At 33.5% G+C, this 12164-nt stretch overlaps 2 protein-coding genes across 2 annotated transcripts; both read left to right on the top strand.

Moving 5' to 3' along the window:
- The first annotated feature begins 836 nt into the window (after window positions 1-836).
- Window positions 837-2383, top strand: LOC128227937 (serine-enriched protein-like). The gene is made up of 4 exons (XM_052938893.1): window positions 837-915; window positions 1107-1380; window positions 1630-2014; window positions 2327-2383. The coding sequence occupies exons 1-4, from the start codon at window positions 837-839 to the stop codon at window positions 2381-2383; spliced, it is 795 nt and encodes a 264-aa protein (XP_052794853.1).
- A 5994-nt stretch (window positions 2384-8377) lies between these two features.
- On the top strand, window positions 8378-9927 carry LOC128227927 (serine-enriched protein-like). Its single transcript, XM_052938881.1, has 4 exons — window positions 8378-8456; window positions 8654-8927; window positions 9174-9558; window positions 9871-9927. The coding sequence occupies exons 1-4, from the start codon at window positions 8378-8380 to the stop codon at window positions 9925-9927; spliced, it is 795 nt and encodes a 264-aa protein (XP_052794841.1).
- Window positions 9928-12164: the final 2237 nt, after the last annotated feature.

Below are 12164 nucleotides of genomic sequence, written 5' to 3'. Positions count from 1 at the left end.
AACCTTATGATATGTGTTTTTCTTACGGTTTATAGCAAAAATACACATTTTTTTTATGTTCGATACACAAAATGAATAACAGCCGGAGAGCACGGGTCATGGACATAACGGACCATAGACCTTACGGACCAGATATAACGGACCATATTTAGGGCCATACGGACAAAGACACTCATAAAATGAAAAATACGAAAAATAATACAAACAATAAGAACATGATAAAACAAATATAAAAACAAGAAAAAGAATGAAAGTTTGAGTTATATAGAAGATACATAAATTAATGAATGAAAACACTAATTAATTAATTAAGAGATAAATTAATTTTCATTTTTTAAACAAATATAAGAACACAGAACTAATAAACAAGTACAGTATTGGAAAACATATCTGACATAGTATGGAGTTCATTAATGTAGAAATCTAATTAATATAAAGTGTGAACAATTTTCTTTAGTATTCTAAATAAACAAGTACAGCATTGGAAAACATATCTGACATAGTATGGAGTTCATTAATGTAGAAATCTAATTAATATAAGGTGTGAACAATTTTCTTTAGTATTCAGCAGTTTGCACGTTTTCGATCACTCACAATCGCTTGTCACGCCGGTTTACCATCGTTCGCTCTTTAACAGCGTGTCACTCACAAATAAAGTTCTAGCTGACAAATGACATGTGTTTGAAATGTATATAAACGGGTTGGTTTCTCGAAATGTCATTCACTTGAATACTTTCCTTCAACTATACAAATTCAGAATCAATAATTTTAAAAGCTTCTAAAATATTTTTGTATTTAAATTATCAGTCAAAACTGTTCATATTTCTTAATAAAGAATGGATTTTGAGTGCAGTCAGCCTCTTCTTCCCAAGTGTAGCGACGACCAATTAATAAACGAATGCTTTGAGTATGATGGTAAGCAACCTTAAATTTGTTTCTTGAAATGCATTTTCTTAAAAACGAAGGAAGACATGTTGTGCCAAATTATTAATTAAAAGAGTACATGTGTTTTAAAATATAGTTTATTGTTAAAACGCAATTTTTTTACATTTACTTGTTGTAAACCCGTTTCAAAAACAAAACAGCTAATGAAAGCTATTTTTCAGATTCATCATCGGGTTACAGTTCATCTGATATCTCCGATGTCGATTTTGTGACGTCATATGAATCCAGCGATAGTGCCGTCGATGACAGCAGTGTTAACCTTCTTACGGCACGTGATCCTAGAGAGGAGGTGATGCACTTTCAAAGTACGCATGTACTCTGCGAGACCATGAAAGTGATTCTAGAAATGCCTGATATGTGTGACGTCACATTTTTGATTGGTGAACGCCAAGTCCCGGTTCATGCGGTTAGAGCTATTCTTGCAACCAGGAGCAGGTAAATAATCTACCTTAATCATTATATTGTATAAAGCATACTCCACATACATATGTCTAAGGCTAAAAAAATAATCGTTTGTACTTACAAAAAGGACATGAAACAATTCTCGAATTATATTTGAAACATTATATGCACCCATCCTACAATCAAAATAGGCCTTAAAAATATATATCTAAACTACAAAAGTGAAATACCAAATTGACTAAACTCAGTTCTTTGTATTTGCAATGTGTATTCTTTTTTCAGAATATTTTACGATCTCATCCTGAAGTACATCTCACTGAAGGATGCGGAAGAGAAGGTAAACTGTAAGAAAATCAAGAACAGTAAAGACAAATTAAAAGTTGGCATCGCTCGGCAGTGTTCGGACAGACTCGTCATCCCCGTAAGGAAGTACGACCCCGAGACATTTCGTTCCCTGATCCAGTTCGTCCACTGTGGGTCTATCAGTATCACAGAAGAAACCGTAGCAGGTCTATTTTGTGGGGCTCATCAGTTCAGACTACCGGACCTATCCCAAGCCTGTCTGGATTTCGTGGAGAGGTGCATATTACTCAGACGTACACAACAAATCCTCAACTCGACTCGCTGCTACAATCATCACTCGGCATCCAAGAAACTTTTTGAAAAGGTGTGTGTATGTTATCAGTTGCAAGCTTATTTTGTATCATATTAAATCTCATTTTCATCTATTTTTTCATGAAGTGGAACGCACTTGATTTTCATTCAAGGACGGCAACTGCATTAATATTTGAGATAATATGAACAGAACAGAACAGAATGTTTATTATACTTAAGCATAAGAAGCTTATCGTCATAATAACACATACATTTACATAGTATGTGTTTGTAAGACGTAATTTAATTGCCTTTTTAAAGGAATGTTTTTTGTTATTTTTTCGATAATTTAGCTTGCTTAAAATGATGCTGATTTCTGTTACAGATCTACGAAGTGCTTGATAAACGACATGAAAGTGGCCATAAGCAGACCTCGGTTTGATTCTCTGCGAATATTGGTGAAAATCAACAATTCGTATTGCCAGGAAAGCTGGATATCAATGTTATCAATGCAAACTGGCATTGTCGGAAATGTGCAATATATTAAAATTTGTTAATGGTTATTGACTGTTTTTGATTGTTCTATGTCTTTGATGAACTACGTTACGTTATGTTAATAAAATACTTACATGTGAACACTCTTATTCTGTATAGCTAATTTCTTCAAAACAGCTAAAGATAAATATATGTTTGTACCGTGACGCCATACTTAAAGAATTATATAATTAACTAAAAGTCGGTTATAGCTTTCTGTCGTTCCATCTGAAGAAAATACTTCTTATATGCATATCCCAAACAATACACTTTTATAAGGTGGTATGAATACACGCGTTTTGCAATGTCGAAAATCCAATTATACAAGATGCAACATAATAGCATCTTATAACAATTAGATTGGAATTGATACAGTTTAAATTCCAATTGTCTAAGTGACACCGACGTTCAACCCAACCTCTAGAACAAGCTTATTTCCCTTATGACAGGATCAGGTCAAGCTAGCTTTTTTGTTTTGATATGATCTGTATAATGTTATCATTTTAAAGGTAGTTGAGACTATTGAAGAACATCTTTTTTAAACTAATCATGGTATACTTCGTTATGATTAATAAAGTATAAGCTTGTCACTTGGCTAAATTCAATAAATACATACACCTTTTGGAGACAGTTGATTACCAAACGGCTGTGTATATTCGTACTTCGCTTTTTATAAACAGGAAGGTTGATATTAACATAATGAAATCTGTTCTAACTTATTCCAGAATTTGATAGTTTATTAACTTCTCATCAATTATAATAATAATAATAATAATAATAATAATAATAATAATAATAATAATAATAATAATAACTTTATTTAAAGAAGGTAACACATTAAGACATAGGCATCATATTATAAACAAACATAACACACGACTTATTTACAATGTAGCCTTCTGAAAGAACATACACACGCACACACACATAAATGCTTAGAATGAAAACGCAAGCATAAATTTATGTTATTTCAAAAGGGTACGTATTAAAATGTTATACGAAAACATAAAGAAACATCTATCTATCTTCTTTATTTCCTCCATTACTGAAGATATACAAGTTATGTACAAATTATTACAATAAACATATTATAAATGGAAGGGTTACATAATGTTTAAATAAAAAACAACAACAACAAAAAACAAAAACAAATGGAGATGTACAATGCAGCATACATGTAGTTAACACAATATGTGTACAGCTTTTGCGTGTCGGTCAGGTACATGCATTTACATATGTATACATGTATATATTTCTATAAACGTCAGCAACATGTCTTGCGTGCCCTCCGCATTACCTTCCCTAAAGGGGAACTTTAACACAGTCGAAGATGAACTTAAATGATCGTTTGAGGAAAACAAGGTTTTCCTCTTCATTCAACAGTGGTAAGATAGGAGCACCGAGGAGTCTTAGTAAAAAGAAAGTTTCATCTAGATGCAATGAGTCTGCTAGGAATTGCGTCCCAAAAACATGAATGTCACTTATAAATGACGCGCGTAATGTCGATGTCGCAACGCATACATGTACACTATGTACTAGCACATCTGTCATTGGAAAAGAACATTGATCGCAAATATTATGCTGGAGTTTGACGCTGCGGCACCAATGCCTTGCAATAGTGTTTATTATACATCTGTATCCGCTGTGAAAACACACTTTGTATACAATACATGGACGGACGTTTGGGTGAAGAACCCTAAAATATTGAAAACTGTCATCACAAAGCACACGCGAGTTCCACTTGCTCTCTTCAAACTGGTAAACTAAGGTCTTAACGTGGCTCTTCCAATTTGATTTGCATGGCAGCTTTGATGGATTAACAATCACATCGTTAACAGTTGACTGTAAACCATATTTGCATAGGATAAAACATATATCAGGTACAAAGCCATACATGTGAGTTCCAACTTGTGATAAATATAATAGATACCTACGAATAAACAGATTTCTGCTAATGCAGTGGACATTTAAGCTTAGGAGTTTGTGCAAAAACAGAAGCTTTCTAATTTCAATGTCGCAACTAAGCTTATGCAAGCCAACTATCGCTTCACACATATCAGATCTAGTCAATATCGTAAACCCCAGTATCTTTTTTACAATAAAGTGTTGAAATCTATTGACTAAGTTAGCATTTGTCGTAGACATGTTACACCAAAGCTCACAGCCATATAATGCTATTGGTTTGACAATTTTCTTATATAGATCTATAGAGATCAGTGGGTTGATTCCATGGGGACTAACTCCCTGCGCAGCCATAGAATAAAATGCGTTTCTCGCCTTCTGTAATCTTTCTTCAATGCGAGTGGTATATTTTAAATTATAGTCCTGCCTTATACCAAGGTGGATTACGTAGCTTGATTGTTCAATGTACATGTTTCCATAAAGTATTCCAATTGGTGGTGCAGTTCGTCGTTTTGTAAAGACAACCGTGTTTGATTTCTTGACATTGACTTCAATTTTCCAGCTCTGGCAATATGTGTATACAATGTCTACTAGGCGTTGTAGATTAAGGGGAGTGCCTGATACTAGTGAGATATCATCCGCAAACGATGGATTACCTCCCTTGACTGACATAACCATACTTCCATAATTGCTTCGTTCAAGGTCGACGAGAAGTTGGTCGACGTAAACCAAATACAAAAATGTTGACAGGACCCCTCCTTGCCTAACAGAACGCAGAACGTCAAACGGCTCTGATTTAAGTCCTTGCACTCTTATTACACATTTCAGGTCCTTGTACGAGCTTATTAAGAGTCTCAGAAATTTCCCAGTGTACCCCAATTTGCCTAACTTGAAGAAGAGTCCCATGTGCCAAACGGAATCAAAGGCAGCTTTCTGGTCCAAGCAGGCAACGTAGGCATTGCTTCCACTTTCAATTTGATGGTAGATCGTCTCTTGAAGGTTAAACGAGGTAGTTATGCAACTGAGATCTTTTTGGAAACCTTGCTGCTGAGCTGATGGAAATTTTTGACTATGCACATTGGTGTTTGTATTTATCCTTGAAAGAAGCATCTTTTCAAACAATTTACAAAAACACGGAATTAATGAAATCGGCCGATAGCTGCTTGGATCTGTTTTTTTCTTTTCCCTTTCCCTTGAAGAGTGGTACTAAAATGCTTGTTTTCCAAGTTCCCGGTACATTTTCATGGAATAGTATTGCGTTAAATAACCGTACTAGCGCTTCCTGGATGATTTGTCCTCCCTTGAGTACGTGCTCGTTGAGGATATTGTCAACCCCAGTAGATTTCTGTGCTTTAAGCGTTTTGGTAATTTCTTGAACTTCAGTCAATGTAACTTGCTTCGTAAGTGTATGATTGTTGAAGAGTTCGCAACCAGAATACTCGTTAACATCGTCTATTATTGATTTGTCATTTTGCAATGTTTCGTGGGGTCTGCTGAACACAGTCTGAAAGTAATGCCGAAAACCGTTGGCTACTTCGTTGTCTTTATATGAGAGTTTGTCAAATATTATTTCATTGCATCTTTCGGATTGTTTCCCATTACGTTTTCTAAGTAACTTCCAAAATTGTTTGTAGTCCATTTCAGCGGTTCTGTTTAACTCATCCAACGAGTTATTCTCATATTCATCTTGCTTTTGTCTTTGGATGCGCCTGAAGTTTGCTTTTGCCTTTTCATACAGATTGTATGACGGGTTTCCATGTCCGCGCGGCTGGCCGTCTTCAATCCACAATCGCCGTAAATGTCTAGCGTGTGTATGAGCGTTCTTCACGGTTTCGCACCAGTAAGGCTTTGCACGTTTGTTAAACTTGCTAACTGGGAGGCACTTCTCAGCAGTATAAAACGATTGCACGATTATCGAGTTCAAAAAATCAGGGTCGCACTGCTCACTGTTTGTTTCTACAATACATTTAAGATTTTCACACAACACAGCTTGGTATTGTGAACAATGTTCTGCCGTGCATTTGTTCCAGGCTATGGTGGTCCGTGGGGGACTAACTGGGGTGAAACTGGGTTTGAAAACATAAAGAAACATGAATATAATACATTAATTATAAGATCAATGCCGAACAATACATCAATTTGTACCTAAAGGTTAACAAATCGTATCATTAAAATTTATTAACTGAGTAAGTAGGACAGTCACACATGTATTTAACACCTTAATTGAGATATATATAATGTAAAAACAATAGTCATGGAATTATGCGTACAATTCTTACAACGGTTTTTGCAATTGATGATGTAAAAAGAACTTTATCAGATTACATGTAAGTATTTAAACAAATATACATCACATAATATACCTTAAAACATGTATTTCCACTCAGTGTATGAGTTATAAGAGACTATAGCACACACAAAATAAAACTATACATTGCTTATACAACATCTAAAATCGATACATATACACAACACACAGTATTGCACACATATTGGATACCATATATCTATTTACAAGTTATAAACTAGAATGCTAATCTTGTTTTAAAACTTAGTTAAATCAAACAAAATAAAAATCTGAAAACATTAACGCGCTCAATCGTACATACTTAAGAAATGGGTGTAAAAAATCGATTATCACCCCGGTCAGACCGTAGATGAACTGATAAGCATTTATTTCTAGCTATAGACACAAAAAATACCACAATAATTTATGTTTAAAATAACAGCAGCATTACTTACACAAATAAAACATCCTCTAATTAAGAATATCGTTGCAGGTTTTGGCACTAAGTCCTGACAACATGTTATTTGCTAAAATATAAGACAACTTATCTATATCGGACATACTTTGAAATACTGGATTGATTGTGTTCGCCCTTTATAATAATGGCTTTCGTATATTATTATACAACATACAATAGAAAAACACATGACTTTCTGATTCAACAGAGTTGCAAAAAGGGCAAAGATGACCATTAAGGGCAAGTTTTTCATATCGGTCCGTTTCCACTCGAATATGGGCTACCCTGCATCTAAATCTATTTAACGATGCTCTATGTTTTGGTGGCATAATCAATTTAACAGTTGCCAATGTTTCGATAATTCCGGATGATCTTGAGATTATATAAAAAAATCAGAACCCATGAAACAATAATATAATGTTTAATTTTGAAGAAAAACCAGACTGTATTTCACTGACGTTTTCAATGTTTCTGTCCAATATTGTAATTACTGTGTTCAATAATATTTGTGAATATATCATTAAAATAATATTAATATGTGCTATATCAATATTTGACCAATAATCCTATGTTCGATACACAAAATGAATAACAGCCGGAGAGCACGGGTCATGGACATAACGGACCAGACATAACGGACCATATTTAGCGCCATACGGACAAAGACACTGATAAAATGCTCTCAATGGTAACAAAAGAAAATGAAAAATACGAAAAATAATACAAACAATAAGAAAATGATAAAACAAATATCAAAACAAGAAAAAGAATGAAAGCTTGAGTAATATAGAAGATACATAAATTAATGAATGAAAGCACTAATTAATTAATTAAGAGATAAATTAATTTTCATTTTTTTAAACAAATATAAGAACACAGAACTAAATAAACAAGTACAGCATTGGAAAACATATCTGACATAGTATGGAGTTCATTAATGTAGAAATCTAATTAATATGAAGTGTGAACAATTTTCTTTAGAATTCAGCAGTTTGCACGTTTTCGATCACTCACAATCGCTTGTCACGCCGGTTTACCATCGTTCGCTCTTTAACAGCGTGTCACTCAGAAATAAAGTTATAGCTGACAAATGACATGTGTTTGAAATGTATATAAACGGGTTGGTTTCTCGAAATGTCATTCACTTGAATACTTTCCTTCAACTATACAAATTCAGAATCAATAATTTTAAAAGCTTCTAAAATATTTTTGTATTTAAATTATCAGTCAAAACTGTTCATATTTCTTAATAAAGAATGGATTTTGAGTGCAGTCAGCCTCTTCTTTCCAAGTGTAGCGACGACCAATTCATAAACGAATGCTTTGAGTATGATGGTAAGCAACCTTAAATCTTGAAATGCATTATGCATCTTCTTAAAAACGAAGGAAGACATGTTGTGCCAAATCATTAATCAACAGAGTACATGTGTTTTAAAATATAGTTTATTGTTAAAACGCGAAATTTTTACATTTACTTGTTGTAAACCCGTTTCAAAAACAAAACAGCTAATGAAAGCTATTACATTTTTCAGATTCATCATCGGGTTACAGTTCATCTGATATCTCCGATGTCGATTCTGTGACGTCATATGAATCCAGCGATAGTGCCGTCGATGACAGCAGTGTTAACCTTTTTACGGCACGTGATCCTAGAGAGGAGGTGATGCACTTTCAAAGTACGCATGTACTCTGCGAGACCATGAAAGTGATTCTAGAAATGCCTGATATGTGTGACGTCACATTTTTGGTTGGTGAACGCCAAGTCCCGGTTCATGCGGTTAGAGCTATTCTTGCAACCAGGAGCAGGTAAATAATCTAGCTTAATCATTATATTGTATAAAGCATACTCCATATACATATGTCTAAGGCTAAAAAAAATAATCGTTTGTACTTGAACGGACATGAAACAATTCTCGAATTATATTTGAAACATTATATGCACCCATTTTACAATCAAAATAGGCCTTAAAATATATATCTAAACTACAAAAGTGAAATACCAAATTGACTAAACTCAGTTCTTTGTATTTGCAATGTGTATTCTTTTTTCAGAATATTTTACGATCTCATCCTGAAGTACATCTCACTGAAGGATGCGGAAGAGAAGGTAAACTGTAAGAAAATCAAGAACAGTAAAGACAAATTAAAAGTCGGCATCGCTCGGCAGTGTTCGGACAGACTCGTCATCCCCGTAAGGAAGTACGACCCCGAGACATTTCGTTCCCTGATCCAGTTCGTCCACTGTGGGTCTATCAGTATCACAGAAGAAACCGTAGCAGGTCTATTTTGTGGGGCTCATCAGTTCAGACTACCGGACCTATCCCAAGCCTGTCTGGATTTCGTGGAGAGGTGCATATTACTCAGACGCACACAACAAATCCTCAACTCGACTCGCTGCTACAATCATCACTCGGCATCTAAGAAACTTTTTGAAAAGGTGTGTGTATGTTATCAGTTGCAAGCTTATTTTGTATCATATTAAATCTCATTTTCATCTACTTTTTCATGAAGTGGAACGCACTTGATTTTCATTCAAGGACGGCAACTGCATTAATATTTGAGATAAGATGAACAGAACAGAACAGAATGTTTATTATACTTAAGCATAAGAAGCTTATCGTCATAATAACACATACATATACATAGTATGTGTTTGTAAGACGTAATTTAATTGCCTTTTTAAAGGAATGTTTTTTGTTATTTTTTCGATAATTTAGCTTGCTTAAAATGATGCTGATTTCTGTTACAGATCTACGAAGTGCTTGATAAACGACATGAAAGTGGCCATAAGCAGACCTCGGTTTGATTCTCTGCGAATATCGGTGAAAATCAACAACTCGTATTGCCAGGAAAGCTGGATATCAATGTTATCAATGCAAACTCGCATTGTCGGAAATGTGCAATATATTAAAATTTGTTAATGGTTATTGACTGTTTTTGATTGTTCTATGTGTTTGATGAACTACGTTACGTTATGTTAATAAAATACTTACATGTGAACACTCTTATTCTGTATAGCTAATTTCTTCAAAACAGCTAAAGATAAATATATGTTTGTACCGTGACACCATACTTAAAGAATTATATAATTAACTAAAAGTCGGTTATAGCTTTCTGTCGTTCTATCTGAAGAAATTACTTCTTATATGCATATCTCAAACAATACACTTAATCACATTTATAAGGTGGTATGAATACACGCGTTGTGCAATGTCGAAAATCCAATTATACAAGATGCAACATAATAGCATCTTATAACAATTAGATTGGAATTGATACAGTTTAAATTTCAATTGTCTAAGTGACACCAACGTTCAAACCAATCTCTAGAACAAGCTTATTTCCCTTATGACAGGATCAGGTCAAGCTAGCTTTTTTGTTTTGATATGATCTGTATAATGTTATCATTTTAAAGGTATTTGAGACTATTGAAGAACATCTTTTTTAAACTAATCATGGTAAACTTCGTTATGATTAATAAAGTATAAGCTTGTCACTTGGCTAAATTCAAGAAATACATACACCCTTTGGAGACAGTTGATTACCAAACGACTGTGTATATTCGTGCTTTGCTTTTAATAAACAGGAAGGTTGATAATAACATAATGAAATCTGTTCTAACTTATTCCAGAATTTGATAGTTTATTAACTTCTCATCAATTCAACATATATAAATCACATATTATACCTTAAAACATGTATTTCCACTCAGTGTGTGAGTTATAAGAGACTATAGCACACACAAAATAAAACTATACATTGCTTATACAACATCTAAAATCGATACATATACACAACACACAGTATTGCACACATATTGGATATTATATATCTATTAACAAGTTATAAACTAGAATGCTAATCTTGTTTTAAAACTTAGTTAAATCAAACAAAATAAAAATCTGAAAACATTAACGCGCTCAATCGTACATACTTAAGAAATGGGTGTAAAAAATCGATTATCACCCCGGTCAGACCGTAGATGAACTGATAAGCATTTATTTCTAGCTATAGACACAAAAAATACCACAATAATTTATGTTTAAAATAACAGCAGCATTACTTACACAAATAAAACATCCTCTAATTAAGAATATCGTTGCAGGTTTTGGCACTAAGTCCTGACAACATGTTATTTGCTAAAATATAAGACAACTTATCTATATCGGACATACTTTGAAATACTGGATTGATTGTGTTCGCCCTTTATAATAATGGCTTTCGTATATTATTATACAACCTACAATAGAAAAACACATGACTTTCTGATTCAACAGAGTTGCAAAAAGGGCAAAGATGACCATTAAGTGCAAGTTTTTCATATCGGTCCGTTTCCACTCGAATATGGGCTACCCTGCATCTAAATCTATTTAACGATGCTCTATGTTTTTTTTGGTGGCATAATCAATTTAACAGTTGCCAATGTTTCGATAATTCCGGATGATCTTGAGATTATATAAAAAAACCAGAACCCATGAAACAATAATATAATGTTTAATTTTGAAGATAAACCAGACTGTATTTCACTGACGTTTTCAATGTTTCTGTCCAATATTGTAATTACTGTGTTCAATAATATTTGTGAATATATCATTAAAATAATATTAATATGTGCTATATCAATATTTGACCAATAATCCTATGTTCGATACACAAAATGAATAACAGCCGGAGAGCACGGGTCATGGACATAACGGACCAGACATAACGGACCATATCTAGCGCCATACGGACAAAGACACTGATAAAATGCTCTCAATGGTAACAAAAGAAAATGAAAAATACGAAAAATAATACAAGCAATAAGAAAATGATAAAACAAATATAAAAACAAGAAAAAGAATGAAAGCTTGAGTAATATAGAAGATACATAAATTAATGAATGAAAGCACTAATTAATTAATTAAGAGATAAATTAATTTTCATTTTTTTAAACAAATATAAGAACACAGAACTAAATAAACAAGTACAGCATTGGAAAACATATCTGACATAGTATGGAGTTCATTAATATAGAAATCTAATTAATATGAAGTGTGAACA

Source organism: Mya arenaria, chromosome 1 (assembly GCF_026914265.1).
Source record: "Mya arenaria isolate MELC-2E11 chromosome 1, ASM2691426v1".
Classification (NCBI taxonomy): Eukaryota; Metazoa; Mollusca; class Bivalvia; order Myida; family Myidae; genus Mya; species Mya arenaria.
This window is presented reverse-complemented; position numbering and strand designations above follow the sequence as displayed.